Source organism: Camellia sinensis, chromosome 1, assembly GCF_055761805.1.
Source record: "Camellia sinensis isolate YWXY chromosome 1, ASM5576180v1, whole genome shotgun sequence".
Taxonomy (NCBI): domain Eukaryota; kingdom Viridiplantae; phylum Streptophyta; class Magnoliopsida; order Ericales; family Theaceae; genus Camellia; species Camellia sinensis.
The window spans coordinates 24,009,448-24,029,543 of record NC_138961.1 but is presented as its reverse complement, the minus strand read 5'-3'; the positions used below and the strand labels follow the sequence as shown (position 1 = coordinate 24,029,543).

The 20,096-nt window shown below is 36.2% G+C and overlaps 2 protein-coding genes across 3 annotated transcripts; one reads left to right on the top strand and one right to left on the bottom strand.

Annotated features, from left to right (window-relative positions):
* Positions 1–5,988: 5,988 nt before the first annotated feature.
* LOC145823169 (secreted RxLR effector protein 161-like) lies at positions 5,989–6,859 on the top strand. Its single transcript, XM_082922510.1, has 3 exons — positions 5,989–6,225; positions 6,482–6,592; positions 6,665–6,859. The coding sequence occupies exons 1-3, from the start codon at positions 5,989–5,991 to the stop codon at positions 6,857–6,859; spliced, it is 543 nt and encodes a 180-aa protein (XP_082778636.1).
* A 2,123-nt stretch (positions 6,860–8,982) lies between these two features.
* On the bottom strand, positions 8,983–14,672 carry LOC114299621 (protein IQ-DOMAIN 3). 2 transcript variants are annotated; one of them, XM_028244395.2, is made up of 6 exons: positions 14,394–14,672; positions 13,319–13,409; positions 12,884–13,201; positions 12,217–12,444; positions 11,378–11,497; positions 8,983–10,172 (listed from the first exon to the last, which is right to left on the bottom strand). In XM_028244395.2, exons 2-6 carry the CDS (start codon positions 13,391–13,393, stop codon positions 9,459–9,461), a joined length of 1,455 nt encoding a protein of 484 aa, XP_028100196.2. In that variant the 5' UTR covers positions 13,394–13,409; positions 14,394–14,672; the 3' UTR covers positions 8,983–9,458. The 2 variants fall into 2 exon arrangements, with proteins under 2 accessions (XP_028100196.2, XP_028100195.2); XM_028244394.2 differs by having other exon boundaries at positions 12,884–13,204; positions 14,394–14,629.
* Between the last annotated feature and the right edge of the window lie 5,424 nt (positions 14,673–20,096).

Here is a 20,096-nt window from a genome sequence, read left to right as displayed (position 1 = left end):
CATTATTAACTACATGTTATGAACATTACAGGAACACATGTCACAACTAACGTTCACACCACTAAAACAAACACATATTATCGGCACCACAAATCAAACATTACATCACAGTTCACAAAATCAACTATCCAAACTCATGTAAAATAAACTTTTAAATTAGTCCAACATGCACTTCAAATTGACAACAATTCAATTTCCAACTATATAACTCAACCACTAATTACCAAAAATTCATTGTACGTGTAACATATCTCAGAACCACCCAACTGATGTTACATATCCAGGACACCCGTGCCACCAAACTTCATGTCGTCTAAACAGTGTAGACACCCACCAACCATCACCCCCAACAAAATAAGTGACACATGCATTTATTCGTCATGGCACACACACTATGTCCCAATATATAACAAACCCACAATACATACATCATGCCCCTAATAATATAAACAAAGTGCAAACAACAAAAACCCCACATCAATACATATAATTTGTTCGTATAACACTATGTGCCTCAAAAGGCAAACATCAAATTAAACCCATTTTACATCTTAACATAGTGTGTGGGCCGTGGTGTGGACCCAACACATGTCTGCTACTATATTGTCTCAACGCGCACATCCAATGTTGTGTCCATCACAAAAGCCCCCAACAAACATAAAAAACAAAATAGCATTAGGCATTCATTAGAACACAACCCAAATCCCATGACATAGACACCCTACACACACACTCGAGTGCCATACACCTCTCGCACAAGCATCACCCCAACTCTTACATGTGACATACGCATGTTGAAACCCCAACGTTTAACCTTACGAAAATGAAGGTTCAAGGAATATCACTTACGCTTGTTTGTCATTTTCACAGGCTGATCGATTCGTTAGGTCAACCCTCCGTAGATAAAAACCTCCGTCCACCACCGCACAGTGTAAACCCTAAAACACGTCTACAAACACCAAAACCCAAAATACCCACAACCACTACACAATCAATCGTCAACAACGTCAGTCAATTTCAAAACACCAAACCCCTAAGATTCACACAATCGTTCAAAACAAAATCACAAAAAACGGCAACTGGGAAATTGAAGGGATTTGCCGACCTTCTGGTTTTGAAAATTCAGTGACCGAAATTGGGAATGCCATATTACACAACGAGCACAAACGACGGGTCGGGTTACAACTAGTCTATTGTAACACCGTCACACACGTGCCAAATAATAAAAGCTACTGTAGCCTTTTTTCCAATATGACACCCAAACACCTCCCATAACAAACTATGTACCATCAGCATATAAAGAGGCATTTTAGTAAAAACACATGCAGTAGGACCAAACAGTCTAATAAATATCTTCTAGGACTACATAGATCACCTTTTCACATTTTGGGATTTATCCATAACTTTCCCTAAATTCAATTAACTTAAGTTATAATTATTTAACTTAAGCTTTGATTAATTAAATAAACTGATTGAGCTGATATATATATTAGCTCACATTCTTGAGCTCAAAATATGAAGGAATTAGTGGGCTTTATAAAGAGAGAGAGAGAGAGGGGGGGGGGGAGAGAGAGAGAGAGAGAGAGATACAACTTGAGAAAGAGATTTTTTTTTTAGAGAGCTTTAGGAAGACATTAAAGAACAAGCATAAAGCTTCATAATTCAACAAGTTAAGATAGGAATTTCTTAAATTCTTGAATTTAAGACATCTACATTCATATCTTCTTGAAAGTACACTTAATTGAGAAAGAATCATGCATGATTAAGAATGTATTGTGACGTAAATTGAAATATATAGTTGGATTTGAAGAAAGTAGTTCATGAACATGTCATGCATAGTATAAATTTATAACAAATCATGTTTAATTGAGAGTTTTTGGGTGTAAATTAATGTTAAGAATTCATATGAGCATAAAAGTGAAGAATTGAAAGAATTGAGTTCGCATTTTACACACTGTCCGCTCGATCGCCCAAGGGGCTCGCTCGAGTGGCCAAGCTTTTTCAGCATATTTTGACATGTTGTTTCGTGTTTACATCTTTGCTTCTGTCTTCTTCTAAGTATTTCTAAACATGAATTATGACTCATTAAGGTACTGATATGTAAGGAAAAAATATGTATAATTGAATTAGAATGAGAAAATAAAGTATGTGATTAGAAAAATGTGTTCCAATGTGTTTGATATATGTGATATGTAGGTTTGAACATTATGTAAGGACACCAACCTATTCGAGGTGAGTAATGTCATTGTAAAGGATATTTTCGTATTCATGGTACTGAAAATGCTACATTGTGAAATATATGTTTTGTTTACAAAATGTCTGATATGAGAAGTAATTTTATCTTCAAAATGTTAAATTAAGCTATGGAGGTTCGAAGTGGATATGAAATGACAAGTTTTCTGAGAAATTATGTTTGATACGAATGAATGAGATTTCCTATTTATCATCGAACGTGACACCATGAACATGTGCTTGATTTTCATAAACTTCCATTATGTTTATGTCGATCCATAGTGGTCATTATGTCTATGTCGACCCGTTGCGGCTGTTATGTCTAAGTCAATCCGTTGCGATCACTATGTATATGTCGATCCGTTGTGATCGTTATGCCTATGTTCTCAATCCATTGTGGACGTTCTATTAATTTGCTAACGAGTACTATTAGATCATATCACGAAATGAAAGTGACACTGAATGGTATGAAGAACTTTATGACTTCTGAATGTATATGTTTGATAATACTTTGTTTCATCATGAACGTTTTGTATAGTATTTTGCCAAAGGTCTAGGTGCTGTTTGGTAACATTTACGTTTTCAGTTTTCTGTTTATATTTACAAAAATTTAAAAAACTCAAATAAAAACTTGTTTAGTAAAATTTTTGATTTATAAATTAGTGGTCTCAGTTTATAAATTTGGCCAAAAAATGAAAACATGAAAAATGTGTTTCCGTTTTGAGTTTTGAGTTTTTTTTTTTATCACCCAACACTAGCCACCACCCGCCACCATTTTCCACCACCGTCTTCCGATACCACCACCCAACACCCACCCCCACCACCACCACCACCTGCCACCACCACTCACCACCCACCACCCACCTGCCACCCACTCGCCACCACTACCCCCCACCCCTCGCCGCCATCGCCACCACCACCACTACCCTCACCCGCCACCCACCTGCCACCACCACCCACCACCCACTCGCTACTACCTACCACCCGCCACCGTCACCCACTCACCCACCACCAGCCACCACCACCACCACCACCACTGGCCATCCGCCACCCACTTGCCACCACCACCCACCACTTGCCACCACCACTGCCACAACCACCCACTCGCTACCACCTACCACCTGCCACCACCACTACCACAACCACCCACTCGCTACCACCTACCACCTGCCACCGTCACCCACCGTCACCCACTACCCACCCGTCACCACCCGCCATCCGCCATCCGTTACCCATCCGCCACCACCACCCACCACCCGCCATCCACCATCGTCACCCACCCACCCACCACCACTACCGCCACCACCACCATCACCACCCATTTGCTACCACCCACCACCGTCACCTATCCACCCGCCACCGTCACCACCACCCGCCACCACCACCCACCCGCCATCCGCAACCCACTTACCATTACCACCAACCACCCGTCACCACCACCACCCACTCGCTACCACCCGCCACCGTCACCCACCCACCCACCACCACCACCACCCACCTGCCATCCGCCACCCACCTGCCACCACCACCACCCACCCGCCACCACAACCACCCATCCTCCACTCACCTGTCACCACCACCAACCACCCGCCACCACCACCACCACCACCCACTCGCTACCACCCACCACCCGTCACCGTCACCTACCCACCCACCACCACCGTCCACCCGCCACCACCCGTCACCACCAGCTACCTACCACCCACCATCACCACTTTCTACCACTGTCTTCCACCACCACTTGTCACCACTTGCCATTTCTCACTCTTTTTTATATTTTAATTTTTTTTAAACATTTTGTCAATTACCAAACGCGTTTGTAGTTTATGTTTTTCTAAAAATAAACAAAAACCAGTTTATAAAATTTTTGTAAATATAAACTGAAAATGTAAACGTTACCAAACACACCCCTAGTAACGCTTTTGACAACGTACTGTGCTATGTGTTGTTCTATGGAAAGTTTACTGAAGGTTTATGGAACTTTATTCATTAGTAAAAGTATCCGTAAAATATTTTGAACATTGTTTTGCTTATATAAGCTGTGAATCTTTACATTGGGATTATTCACTGGGTTCTACCCCACTGTTTAATATATGTATATAGGTGATCGGGCACTGGATCAGAGTTAGTGGCGCCGACCCGAACTCTCTTTTTGTCAAGCCAACTATTGCGTCTCACCGCGAGTTTCCAAGCCAACACATGTCAAGGCTTTTTGGGTGGTTCAGATTCACCCTTTTAAAATCAGTCTAATGGCAAGAGTGGTCTATGACTTTTGTTTGTACTGTTTTGATTATGGGATTTAATTCCCTAACTTGTGTTTCATTTTGTATATAAGTATTTATGGACTTAAGTGGTTGTGCATACATAAATATTTGGAAGTGGGTTTGTACATTTAAGTCTTCACAGCTCGTTGGACGTTATTTTCTATTATTGAATTGGCTTTCGCCAGCCCCTTTTATTGTGTTATTGTCATTATTGTTAAGTAGGCCTTTAGTAATCACGGATTACTGGCTAGTTACGACGCTAAACTTATAGGGGCGGGTTTGGGTCGTGACAGCTGGTCCAAAACAGACAACATCTGGGATAAGAAGTCATTGAGAGACTGACCGGGTGCCTAGCGCATGTAATGAAGAATCTGCAACAGTTGATATTGATGAGCATGTCCAGTGGTCTGATAACGTTCCTTCAAGAAATCCCAAATTGTTTTGGCAGAAGAGGCGAGGGAATCATCATTCTAAAAGCATCCAAACTGAAGGCTGATGGAAGGAACAGAAGTGGCCTAGAACCATGTGATAATCTGGTAGTTCTTTCATTTCCATTCATCAAGACGTTCATCGAAAGCAAATACAGTCTTTGTTGCTTCCTGGATGGGTTTAGAAAGTGCACCAGTGATAAGACGCCAAAGTCGCTTCCCTGTGATGAATCCAGAGAGAGGTTGGGCCCAAAGAACATAGTTGGACCTATCAAGTGTAACAAAGATTGAATGGATGTTGTCAGAACGATCCATGATGCTCAAATGAGGCAAAAAAAGAGAAGAAAAGGCTGTGTAGAGTCTGATTTTGCCCAAACACAAACACTAGTAGATTAAGGAGGTCGAAAATAGTTAGGACAAGTTCTGATCGAGCCAAAAAAATGACCAGAACGGCAGTGAATCGGCTGGTCAAAGTGGGTAGACTGAGGTGGTCAACCAAATTTAGGGCTGATGTCATAGCAAAGGGAGATGACGTCACAAAACGCGCAGCGCATGTTAGCAAGCAAGGGCAGCGGCATACTGAAGACCAAGGCTGATGTCAGTGATGAAGGCAAAACACGTGGCTCACGTTAGCAGGTGAGGCCGCAGTGCAAGACAGCACAACGGAGGAGCAAAATGGCGTGTAGGGCACGTAGGAAGAGTCACAACGCATGACTAATGTTTTGACGGCGTGTACTGCGTCATATGGAGGTGATTCTGGCAACATTGGCTTCGTCTTAAGAGATGAAGAGGATGGTATAGTCCAAACGTTGAATCAGGGATGGACTAGATACGCAGAAACCAACGTGAGACAGAATCAAGCTACTAGACAGAAGAAAAAAAACATAATGAAGAATAAGATAGGGCTATGAGATAACCCTCGGCTCTGATACCATGCTAAGTTTTTTGGCTAGATGTCAGATGGATGTCAAGAATGCATTTCTCAATGGTGATCTCATTAGAGTCTTTATCAGATGGATATTAAGAATGCATTTCTCAATGGTGATCTCACTGAGGAAGTTTATATGCCACCACCTCTTGGTTCTTCTGTTCCATTAGACAAAGTTTGCAAACTCTGCCGTGCTTTGTGTGGTTTGAAACAAGCTCTGCGTGCTTGGTTTGTCAAGTTCAACTCTACTATTCGTGATTTTGGTTTTTCTTCCAATGTCCATAACTTTGCTTTGTTTATACGTAAGATGGAACGTGGTACTACTTTCCTTCTCCTCTATGTGGATGATATGATTGTCATTAGAGATGACACAGTGGGTATTTATAGTCTCAAACAGTTTCTCAATCGCTAGTTTGAGATACAAGATTTGGGTTTGCTTAGCTACTTCCTTGGCTTGGAAATTTCCAAAGATTCCTCTGGTTATTTTCTTACTCAGACCAAGTATACTTCTGATCTCTTAGCTTGTGCTAGCGTTACCAATTGCAAGACTGCCATTATTCTAGTTGATCCTTAGACTCATCTTACACCCATTGACGGTCCCCTTGTCTGATGTCACTTTATATCATCAGCTAGTTGGCAGTCTTGTTTATCTCATGGTTACTCGTCCAGATATTGCTTATGCTGTTCACATTGTCAGTCAGTTTATGGCTGTTCCTCGCTCTCCAGACTATGATGCTCTGGTTCGCATGTTGCGCTATCTCAAAGGAACTCTGTTTTATGGTCTTCACTACTCTCCTCACTCTTCTCTATAGCTGCATGCATTTTCTGATGCCGATTGGGCAAGGGATCCTACTGACCGTCATTCCACTATTAGGTTTTTCTTTTTATCGGGCAACTCTCTCATTTCTTGGCATAACAAGAAGCAAACCCTTGTTGCTCGTTCTAGTACTGAGGTTGAGTATTGTGCTCTTGTTAACACTGCTCAAGAGCTTATGTGGCTTCGTTAGCTTCTTTTTGACATGGGTGTTTCTAATTCTGCTGCCACTAATCTTTATTATGACAATCAGAATGCTATTCAGATTGTACATAACAATATCTTCTATGATCGCACCAAGCATATTGAGATTGATTGCCACTTCATATGACAGCATGTTACTAGTGGCCATGTTCGTCTTCTCTTTGTTACCTCTACTGATCAGACTGCCGACCTCTTCACCAAAGCTCATCTTCCAAGACGCTTCTCTGATCTCCTTTCCAAGCTCAAGTTGATATCTGACTTATCACCTTGAGCTTGAGGGGGGGTGTTAGCTATATATTATTATTTTATACTTATCTATCTGTATTGTAGATATATCTCATCTCATTTTCTATACTTATCTCTGATGTATCTCTATCTCATTTTCTATACTTATTTAGGTTTCTTCTCAGCCTATATATACAGGCTTCTTGTGTTTCATTATTCAATACAATATAAAGTTTCTCTTTTCTCTTCTCTCTCTACTTTCATAACAGTAAGAGAAAAAATAAAATAATTATATTTTTGATGTGATATTTTATTTTATTGATTTTTTTAACATTTTTTTATCATTTAGTTAAATGATTATGTCCTAATCATCTTGTCAAACGGGAGGGCTAATAATCAAATACATATTATTCTCAGCTAAATAATTCAGCTATTATTTATCTCAGGACTAACGGTCTATTATATTGCAATCTTCCCTTATTCAATCCATTCAAACAAACAACCCTTATAAAAAATTTAATAGTTAAAAATAAGGGTAATACGAGGAATACAAAATTTGTGACGTTCACACCAATAACTGGATTTTGGATGGGTGCTATCCTTTATAGGCACAATCGTGTTGTGAGTCTTTGAAGGCGTGTCTCAAATTTATTTTAATAATTCGAACCGTTCACAGTGTAAAGTTTGTTAAGTAGATTATTCATGAAGAAATTCAAGTTAGTTAGATATTTGTAACTCACAACAAGACCACATTTGTATTTATAAAAAATAAACGGTTAATATGATTTTATTAATTTTTTAAGATTATTATTTGGCTCGATCATGGGTTATACTTATTTGATTAAATTCATTTTTTTATATAAATAATATACTCAACGAATCATATAATGTCAACTATTCAAATCATTAAAATATGGTGTAAATAAATCTCGCAAGATGCGACAGTACTCGTATGATCACAGCACCCACCCCAATAACCTCAATATATCACACTTACAAAATAATAACCTCAATATTATACGATATTCTCTTATATCTTTTTTAATAAGAAAATTTTAACGTGTGAAATACTTTAAACTAGATTTTCATAAAATGGCATGTTATTTTACCATTTTATGTTATATATTTTTTCCCTAAACTCATCTTCAACCGCATTTGATCCTGATGCTATTTTACCACTTATGTTATATATTGTTTTTCTGTGCACTCATCTTCAGCCTCGTTTCATCCCTGTGATTCTGCTTGGAACATGGTGATCTTTTGACAACACATGAAATCTTATACAACATATAAAGAGAGTATGTGTGTGTCTACTGTTTCAATATAGCAAAACAAATTTTCCAAATTATATTTTCTAGTAAATTCAAAGTGAAATTTCACTGTATTATGTTTAATATTAGTGAAAGCATTTTTATATTTGAACAGTGAAATTTTATTGTACAAATAATTTTTTATTTAATCGGTGGAATTATTATTGCTTTTTAAATTGTTTCATATAGATGTTAAAATATATTTAAGAACATCATTAATTAATTTGATGATTTTAAGATCAGTTTTTATATATTTTTTTTATAATCAATTTTGGGCCTTGTTTATCTGGATATTTGATGATATGAAAAACCAGAAGTATTGTGATAATTTTAGAGATTGTATATTTGAAGGTTGGTGAAAACATTTGTCTATTTCAGAACACATTAAATAATTTTATTTAAAAAAAAAAAAAAAAAAAAAAAAACATATTTTGTGAGTTGCCAAGGAAGGTAACTGGCGGGACGTGAGACATTCATAAATTTTGAAACTTTTTTTTCCATATTTTTTATTTTCGATATTTTTGAAACAATAAACATAAATGTTATCAAACATAACATGATCATTTGAATAAAATAATTCCACACCAAAAGCCAATCCCTATTCTGTATAATCATTAACATATATGTAGCAGTACAAAGTGGGAGAAGAAAAGGAAGATAAGGAAACAGAAGAGAAAGATCTAAATAAAAACAAGACAGTTGTCGAAGAAGAAGAAAGAGCAAAGTCCTAGACTCTTTGTATTCATTTTCATCGATTTTTAAATAATGAACGAAAAAAAGAAAACACAGGAAGCGCCAATGGAAGGATGCTACCAGGAAGATCCATCCCAGACAAATCTAACATGTATTTCTATTTCAATTTGTTACGAACATAGCAACGAGTCACAGAGCTGGACACAAAATACCCATAAATATACAAGAATATACAAAGTTTTTGTAAGTGGAATACACTTTTGAAAAATCTTATTGGTTTATATGCATACATTTTGTGTCCAATTTTGTGATTAGTTTTTGTGTTCGTATACTTACTTGTTTCTATTCATGTTGTATGCACTACCTGCTTCCTCCATTGCTAACTTTCGCTTTCGAGCGCACATTGGTATCCTTCGCAGAGCCAGTCTCCAACTTAGGGGGACCAGAGAGCCTCCTTGATCCTGCAGGAAAAGATGGGTATGAAAGCCGCTTTCTTGCAGAACAGGCCAATCCCTTCTCGGGCATTTCATTTCCCGATGGGCTTGGCAGCCCAGACTTCATTTTTGCTGACTTTTTGGGTGTCATATGACTCGAACCAGGCAAACTTGCTATGCTCTTGACATCTCTCACAGATGACCCTCCAAAGCTATGCCTCCGGTGCCTCTCGGACTCAACACTAAGCACGCTTCTCAAATCATCATCCCCGCCATAAGCACTCCCCTTGGAGCTCCCTGGCTTTGTTTTTGTTGCTGGTGATGGAGCCTTGGAAATGGGAGTCAAAGATGTTAGGCGGATGGGAACGCGGCTCGCTTTTTGTGTGGTTGGGGAGGGCTTATTATTATCGAGGTTGAGACCCTGATGAGAATGAGGCTTGTTGAGATCACTGACAGAAATGGCACAGCTTGTTGAACTCTTTACAGAGGCATGGTCACTGTTAAGTTCTCTATCAAGGGCGTCTCTAGTTTCCCATGGCCGAGCTGCCATCCATCGTTCTAACCAACTCCACCCCCACTGGGGATTGTTTGGATCCATGTATGTTGGCTTTGCAGATTTTGATGAGGTCTTCCATGTTTGCTGTTGCAGAAAATGTTATACAAGTTTTACTTCTTCTCCCGGTTCAATATTAAGAACAATATTCTGAGCATCAATTAGTTGTTCGGAAAACACACACACACAAACACGGTCAATTGTGAGCTCCACTTGGTACTCTAAAAGGAAAATCCAGGAAACTAACTAAGAAAAAACAGTTATCCACTTCTCTCATGCTTGTGAAGCTGCTACAGCTTACAAGCAAGATATGCGATGAAACAAAGCAGAACTCTGATATTACTGCATAACCATGTAAGTGAAAGATTTCATTTTTTCCACAATTCATTCTAGAGACAACTTACTTAAGAAGTGAAGAATATGGATCTATGGGATCTAACTTTTCCACTAATCACATAATTTTAATACCCCCTTCGTCTCAAAATATTAGTCCCTTATTCCATTTTTCATTGTTCCAAAATATTAGTCCCTTTTCAAAAATTAAGTACAAAAATAGTATAAATTTCCTATTTTGCCTTTCTTTTAAATTCATTAACAACATAAAAAGTATAATTATGACATTGTTATTTCCCAAAAAATGTACTATCAAAGGGTAATTTTGAAAAATTAAAATTTTTAAAGTACAATAATTGTACTACCAAAAAAAGTTAGATTCCCCAAAAGAGACCATTATTTTGGGACAGAGGGAGTAAAAATATTAACCTTAATTAACTGCTATATCTTACTGTCAATATGATTGTGAGAATTAGCAATAGAAAGGAGAGGAGAGAATAAGGATAGTAAGACATCATATGTGCTTGATTGAACTCAGAACCGTATGCTAATCTAGCTTATGTTATGTATACTTCGTATTTTAGAACTGAATCTCTGTTTCAAAACTATAACTACTATCTATGCCTCTACTCGCTAAGCTGTCAAGCTGACCCATTGTTTTAACATTTTCAGAAAGAGAGGACCCAGGCGCGGACTTGTGGGCTTATGTTGGGACCCATTTCTTGGACCTCTATAATTGCATGTTTATCTTTTTATAGATCTTCTTACTCTCAATACGATTACGAGAATGAGTAATATAAAGGAGACGAGAGAACAAGGATTATAAGATATCACAAGTTCGTAGTGACAAATCAAACCCTATTAAGAATTTTGCTAATTCAGCACTGCATGTAATCCTTTCAAATTGTCCAACATGAAAGAAAGTTAAGCTTAGCTTTAAGAAAGAATGGGTGAAATACCTGGCGGGAGTACGCATAAGCCAATGCCCTTTCCCTTCTCACAGCAGCCTCCTGCCTGTTGTGTAGCTTACCTTCAATTTGCTCCTTAGATTGGGCACTACTATTCCAATCTTCTCCCACCTATTATAATATTGCAAAATGTATAAAGCACAAAAAGAGCACATATCCTGTGTGACGACGACCTTTTTTTCTACTTCTTTTCACATTTCCATCTAGACTCTTGTACGTCTAAGAAGCACGGACGCAGACTTGACATGAACATAAATTATATAAAAAAAAGGACACAACAAGAGAGGGACATGAGCAAAACACATAATTTTATATATTTATTATATGTCATATTTTTTAATATTATATGTTTATTCTATGTCGAAAATTTATTCTCATCAAATTCATCAACCTTTGATATAATTGGTGCAAAAATAAGAAAAAATGGGACACCTCTTGTCTCCAAAGTGTCCCAACGTGTCCGTGTTTGACACGTGTCGGACACAAGGTATTCGTGCTTCATAGATATGCATGCAATGTTTCAATGGTACAAGGCACAAAAGAGAAAAGGAGTTACCTTAAATCAGATTAAAGTCATGATGAGCAAATAAAACAATGTTTAAAGTTTCAACATTTTGTGATTGTTTTCAATTTTGAATCTTGACGTCAATCAGCCAACATTTGATTTGAAAATCTAAAATGGTTCGCTCTAGACAGTAATGCAGAATAGACATGTCGCGAATTGATAAAACTGCAGTTATGAATTTGAGAAAAACAAAATGCAAAACTTCTACACTTCCATGCACAGACACACAAATCACAAAATTCAAGTGTTTTAAAATTGCACTCACTGAAGTTCTCAACTTCTCGAGCTCTTTCTCATGTTTTTGTTGGAGCTGTCTCTGGAGAGCCTGGTTCTCTTCTCTCATTCTGATCCTCCTGGCACGAACCTGAGACTGCACACGAGCCAGAGTCTGCATGCATTGTAAGGTGGTTGTGGATTGACGTTTGACAGATTGCCCTTGTATCAAAGATTTCAACCTCACCAGCCCTCTCAAGGCCCTCAATGCCCTCCTTGCCTAAGAAACATTGAACCCAATTCCCAGTCAAAAAACACAAATTAGTAGACACTTTTTTCTTAACATACGACAAATTCATATTGCTCGTATTTGACATTTTTACGTGGAATGCTTTCCATAGCTGACAGAATACCATTGTTGGTAACACTTAAAAAGATAATGGTGATGGAAGATGATTTTTGCATTTATTAGGAACCAGAGATTCCCACAATATATTCTCATAGAATGGCTAGAGCAAGTCTAAACAAGTTCTCAAAGCCAACAAAATGAATTCATAACCACAAGTATTTGCAGTAAACCTACTAGCATTTTTATCAAAAACAAAAAAAAAAAAAAACGCTTACTCGTGTGCACAATTCACAATATATGAACTTCTCGAATTATACAAATATGGGCATTTCCAAGAAACAGATTTGCTTAAAATGACAGTGATCAATACCAAGTATCCTCGGAATGCAGTCTGAATCTTGATTGCTGCTACTTCCTCCTCGGATTTACCCAAGTAACGGGCCGAATTTGTGAGCCAAACAACCTCCGCAGCAGCCTGAGCGGCTGCAACAGCAGCCTCCGCAGCTACAGCAGCAGTAGCAAGAGCCACAGAATAAGCATGCTCGTCCTGCTCATTTTCAACTTCTGTTAATTTTTCCTCCTCTCTAGGAGGAGTGGCAGGGGCGGACAATGCAGACTCTACAGGTGGAGAGCCCAGATCTGGGCTCTCATGTTTCCCAAATGATCTGCTGTTCGATCTACGGGTTTTCTGCTAAGAGAATTGCACAACGCTCAATTACAATTCTACACCAAGCATACACACATACGCATGTACAAATATACATACAGGTTATAAAATAAAATGAAATTTTAAATAATCTGAAACCTTATCTGTCTTCCCCTTGGATTCAGGAGTGAGAGCTTTCTTCAATGCAGAAATCCAGCTCCCTTTCTTTGTCATTTCCCAATCAATTCATCTTGAAAAACACAAAAGGCAGTATATGGAATTACAATTCCAAAATATAGGAAATGAACAAAACTAAATGTAGTAAGCCATTGTTGTTTATTTTATTCATTTATTTTGGGTTAAACTGTAGCAGATTATTTACAAATGTCAATTGAACTATATGAAAATGAACAATCAACCCATGCAAAAAAATCCAACACCACATACTCGCAAACCCAATACCAACATTAATACAAGAAAGAGCCCCATGGGAAGAAATAAACAACTTGAAGAGCCCCTAATAGGAAAGATCAATCAATCTAGTTAAATTCACAAATTTTAATAGAAAATCTAAATTTTGGGAAACAGATCTGCAATGAAAACAGCCAATTTGTCCCAATTATTAACGATTTAAAGGAAAATTTCGAATATAAAATAAACTTGTGCCCAATCCAACAAATATATATATATATATATATATTTTAAAACACCAATTAACCAATTCATTGAACAGGCAACAAATGGTGCAAATTGCAATACCCATATATGAAATTGCAAGATATTCACAATAAGCATGATACCCACATCAAATTTTCCAAATAAACAATTTCCACAAGAATGCCAGAGAAGAAGAAAAAATACACAAATTATTAAGAAACCATCAAACTAAATGGGAAAATTCATAAATAAAGCCAACACATCAACTGTCGTTCCAAGAAATTTTTTTTAAAAAATAAAATAAATGTAGCAATACCCATTAAAAAAAAAAATCACAGCGAAATAGAAATTTGTTTATACTGAAGAACAAAAATTTATAATCTAATCAAATTCAATACCTCAATAATTAAGTACCTAAACATGAAATGTGAATTATTTACAGGAAACATGAAACCCAATTCAATAATTCCGATTCAACAAACTTTATGAATATACCCCACAAACAGAATGGACACAAAGCTATCAAACAATGTTTCGCTTTCACATTATCAGGAAAGTAGTGAAAAAGATTTGGAACCTGCAAATGGCTTTTTTTGGAGAATGCAGATCTGCAGGCCTTGATTCTTCCTTTCTCTCCCTCTCTCTCCACAAACCAACAACGACAAAAATATCAAACAACACCAGTCCACAAATGAGAGAAAGAGAGAGAGAGAGAGAGATTGACACAGAAAACTTCAACTATAGGAAAAACGATAGGTGGGGTGGCAATATCAGATAACGGTGACGGTGACTTTTTCTAGGGTGACATGATGATGTGTATGTAATTAATAACTTTATATTTTTTTAGGAGACCGTTATTCTCAATCTAGTTTGCTCTAATTTATTTAGGCTCCGTTTGGCAAGAGTTAAATGAAGTTTTTTTGGTTATTTTAGCCACAAAAGATAAAATAGGCTATTTTAGTCACAAAAAATAAAATATCACATCCAACCCATAATCATTACATTCTTCTCTCATAAAAAAAGTCAAAAAAGTCAAAAAGCCTTTCCCAAACCAAACTTTTAGCTGAGACTAAAATAGTCAAAAAAGTCAAAATACCAAAAAATCAACCCACTTCCAAAACGAAGACTTAGTTTTTTTTTTTTTTTGGTTCCTTATTATATAAAGAAATGAGTACATTTTGAATAAAATGAATTGAGAATAATAATTATATATAATAAGAATAAAAAAAAAATTGTACGTTAAATATAGTAGAGTGAGAATAACAGTTCATTTTTTATACCATTATAAATTTAAGACACCTAAGACAATTTATATTAAAAAATATTAGTTTTTATTACTTGTTTATTAATTATGATTTAATAAGGAGTATTACTACCTTTTCAAATAAAAGAACCACAGTAGAGACTATAAAAAAAAATTGAAAATTACAAATGAGTGTATTTTATAAAATAATAATAATAATTACTAATTTCACCAATGTTAATGTTGGAAAAATTGGTTTTATAAGGTTAATTTTAGGTTATCTTTTAGCCTAAAATTGAATGGGTCCCAAACGTCTTTTGGGGCGGGTTCGAAGAGGTGACGTGTTCCTTACTGCGTGGTAAGTCACACGGTGAATACGGTTCGTCAAAACTATTTATGAGTGAATCGGAAGTTGATGTCGTTTTCGAGTTCGTGGAATTGGACATTTAAAGAATTAAATGTGAGTTTCCTTGAAATAGGTTGCCCCACATTGAAATTTTAAGAGAGCTTGTGTATGTGTATAAGGTCCCGTTTGTTTTCAGAGGTAGAATGGAGGGGATTCATAGTGAGGGGATTGATAGTGAGGGGATTAAGTAAAATTATGTTTGTTTTGATTATAGTTGTTAGTGTAGGAATTGTTAAATTATTTTTATATAAAATAATAAAACAAATAAAAAAATATAAAAAATTAAAGATTAATGTTTATAAAAAAATTCCCAATATATAAAAAATAAAAATAAATAAAAAAATTTCTAGTCCCCTCACTATTTTTCTAATACCATCTCCACCTCCTCCATCTTAATCCCCTCCCCAACCTTCATCTATATCACCGCCACCATCCTAATCCCCTCCCTAACTCTACAAACAAATGCAACACTAAATAACACCTCCACCATCCTAATCCCCTTTCATCTACATAACCCAAAACAAACGCGCCCTAAGCTCTAGAGTACAATACTTGGGTTGGGCTCCAAGGGATACCTCAAGTTTGTAAAAGGGAGGAATTATGGACAAAATGAATCTTAGCTCAAACCACCACGCGCCGCTGGCCGAGCCGGGCGCCAGTGTGGGTCAGGTCAGTTCTTATATTAATTTTTTAGACAAATTTTATTTGATTTTTTTCCAGAAATTCTTAATGAAATTAAATTCAAAGTTTGTGCCAAAATTGAATTTCATTTTCTGTTTCTGTCCGAAATATCTAACTGATTAACTGCTCTAAACTACTGCAGTTATATACATTATCTGCCCAGTTCAAATAGGTTCATAAAGTTTGGACAGATCAACTATTCCAACAGTTATCTGTTTGAATAGTGCTTGCACCTGTCCAATTTAAATGTGCATCTGTTCACTTCAAATTAGCACTTGTTCGGACATAATGTTGCCTATAAATACCAGTTTAATTCCAGCAGTTTGGGGATCCAATATTAGTCTGAAAAATATTTTTCCTGCTGTTCAGATTTTATCTGTTTGCATAAATTCTTCGTATTAGTCTTTAAGAAAATTAAAGAGAGTATAGAACACAAGGTTCTAGTTCGCCGGACAAATCTGTTTGGAGTGCTAATACAAATTTGTGAAGATCATTGTATCCTGGGAGATAGACGCCACTTAACCGTAAGCACCGTAGCGGGACAAATCTGTTTTAAGGACAGAGTGTCACACACTCGACTTGATCTTTTATTATTCATTCGGTTCGGTAAAATAAATTCCATAAGTTATTTATTTTATTTTGTTTGATTTAGTTTCAATTTATTTTTTACATAGAAGATTGTTCCAACAATCTTAAGACAGATTCGAATTATTTTGTTTACAGAATTTTTCGTTTATTTCCTTTCTTTTTTCTTCTTCTTATAGAAATTATTTTCTGTGATTTTACAAAATAATATTCTGGTTGAAAAACAAATAGTAGTAATATACTGTTTGACAGATAGTAGTAATATACTGTCTATTTTCTTTGACAACTAGTAGTAATATACTGGTGTCATTAACAATTCAGAATATTTATTTGTGAAAGTTGTTAGAAATTAATTTTGGTTTTCTTAAATAATTTTTGAGTGTTCATTAATTAAAAATAAATTCATTTTTTTTAATTATTGAAGTGTTACAGAAATTTAATTTTTTGTGTGGAATTAATTTAGTTAAATAAAATTTTATTTTATTTCCAAATTAATTGAAAAATAAAAGTTACATTCTTTTTTCTTTTATTTTTACAGAATTTAATTCTTTGAATTTGGATTAATTTTCTGTGTAGTATAAATTCTAATTATAATTTTATTTTATAATTTAGAATTCATGGCTACTGAAACAAATGCTCAAACGAGTACTGGAATGGTGGCTGTAATTGCGCCAACCCCCTCTCCTGTTGTGATAGTACCGGTAAATCACAGTGAGAAGCCAGAGAAGTTCTCAGGAACTGATTTTAAAAGATGGCAACAGAAAATGTTGTTCTATTTTACAACTCTAAACCTGACTCGTTTTCTCCGTGAAAATGCTCTTACTCTGAACGAGGATGAAACTGACTGGCAAGTGGTTGCTGCAGTCGATGCCTAGAAACATGCTGATTTCTTTTGCCAGAACTACATCTTGAACGAACTTGACAACACATTATACAACGTCTACAGTCCTATCAAGACAGTAGAGGAACTTTGGGAGTCTTTGGAGAAAAAGTACAAAACGAAAGATACCGGCTCAAAGAAATTTGTGGTTGGCCAATTCATGGACTTTGTGATGGTTGATTCTAAGACTGTGATCAGCCAAGTTCAAGATCTCCAACTCATTCTGCATGACATTCACGCAGAAGGCATGTCTCTTAGTGAATTCTTCCAAGTTGCAGCCTTAATTGAGAAATTACCACAAGGCTGGAAGGAATTCAAAAACTACCTCAAACACAAGCGCAAAGAAATGTCTTTAGAATAATTAATTGTGCATTTGAGGATTGAGGAAGACAACCACAATTCTGAAAAGCGGGCTGGTAAGCATCCTATGGAGTATAAGGCAAATGTGGTGGAACATGCTCCAAAAGCAAAGAAACGGAAGTTTTTTGGAGAAAGTTCATCACAAGGCTCTAAAGGAGGGGAAATTAAAAAGTACAAGTTTAATGGCAAGTGTTACATCTGTGACAAAGAGGGACATCGGGCCAAAAATTGCCGTAACAAAGGCAAAAGCAAAAGAAGAACAAGCAAGAAGCCTGCTCAAGCCCATATGACCGAAGTGGACAATATTTCCAATGGTGTAGATGACATCAATCTTTCTGTAGTTGTTTCTGAGGCAAATCTTGTCGGAAATCCTAAAAAATGGTGGGTGGACACTGGTGCTACTCGCCACATTTGTGCTGACAAACAAATGTTCATATTTTATTCTACAATGGATAACGGTGAACAACTTTTTATGAGCAACTCCTCAACTTCCAAAGTTGAAGGACAAGGGAAAATTGTTCTGAAGATGACATTTGGAAATGAACTCACTCTCAACAATGTGCTACATGTACCGGACATTCGCAAGAATCTTGTTTCTGGATCTTTGTTGAGTAAGAATGGGTTTAGGCTAGTGTTTGAGAGTGATAAATTTGTACTTACTAAGAATGAGATGTATGTAGGAAAATGTTACATGTCTGATGGCATTTTCAAGATGAATGTAATGACCATTGTACCCTCAGTTATTAATAAAAATACATTTTCTTCTTACTTGCTTGAATCTTCAAATTTATGGCATGGTAGACTTGGACATATTAATTATGGATCTTTGCGTAGATTAATTAATATAGAATGTTTATCTAAATTTGACATTGATACAAATCATAAATGTGAAATTTGCGTTGAGGCAAAATTATCCAAAACTCCTTTTCATTCAATTGAAAGAAGTACGGAACCACTTGAATTAATTCATAGTGACATTTGCGATTTTAAATCAATTCAAATTAGAGGTGGGAAAAAATATTTTATCACTTTTATAGATGACTATACTAGATGTAGTTTTGTTTATTTAATTCGAACCAAGGATGAAATTTTGGAAACTTTCATTCAATATAAGAATGAAGTTGAAAATCAACTTGGTAAGAAAATCAAAAAACTAAGAAGTGATAGAGGTGGTGAATATGAATCATCCTTTGGTGAGTTTTGTAAAGAACATAGAATAATTCATCAAATCACCGCTCTTTACTCACCTAAGCAAAATGGAATTGCTGATTTCTGCTAATTATATACTTAATAAAGTACCTCGAAAGAAAGTGGATCAAATACCTTATAAATTGTGACATGAGAGAGTACCATCCTACAAATACTTAAAAATGTGGGAGTGTTTGGCTAAAGTGGCTATTCCTAGTCCTAAAAAGACTAAGATATGTCCTAAAATAGTTGATTGCATTTTCATTGGTTATGCCAAGAATAGTAGTGCATATCGATTTTTAATTCATAAATCAGAACATTCTGAAATGCATGTAAATACTATTATTGAATCTCAGAATGCATCTTTCTTTGAACATGTGTTTCCGAATAAGATTGGACAAGAGACTAGTAATAAGAAAAGATCTTTTGATGCTATTACTAGTAATGATCAAGAACAAGAGCAAGATCAAATTGATGAAGAGGAACCTAGGCGTAGTAAACGTGCTAGAACCTCAAAATCTTTTGATCCAGATTTTCTAACTTTTTTGTTAGAGAATGAGCCTTTAATTTTTAAAGAAGCTATGTCCAATCCTGAGGCTCCTTTATGGAAAGAAGTTATCAATAATGAAGTTGAATCCATATTGTAAAATCACACTTGGAAATTAGTGGACTTACCACCAGGTTGTAAACCTCTTGGGAACAAGTGGATTTTCAAAAGAAAAATGAAAGCGGATGGATTAATTGACAAATATAAGGCAAGACTTGTGGTCAAAGGATTTAGACAAAAAGAAGGTCTAGATTACTTTGACACATACTCACGGATTACTAGGATAACATCCATTAGAATGCTAATTGCTATTGCATCATTGTACAATCTAGAAATTCATCAAATGGATTTGAAAACCGTGTTCTTAAATGGTAAGTTAGATGAAGAAAT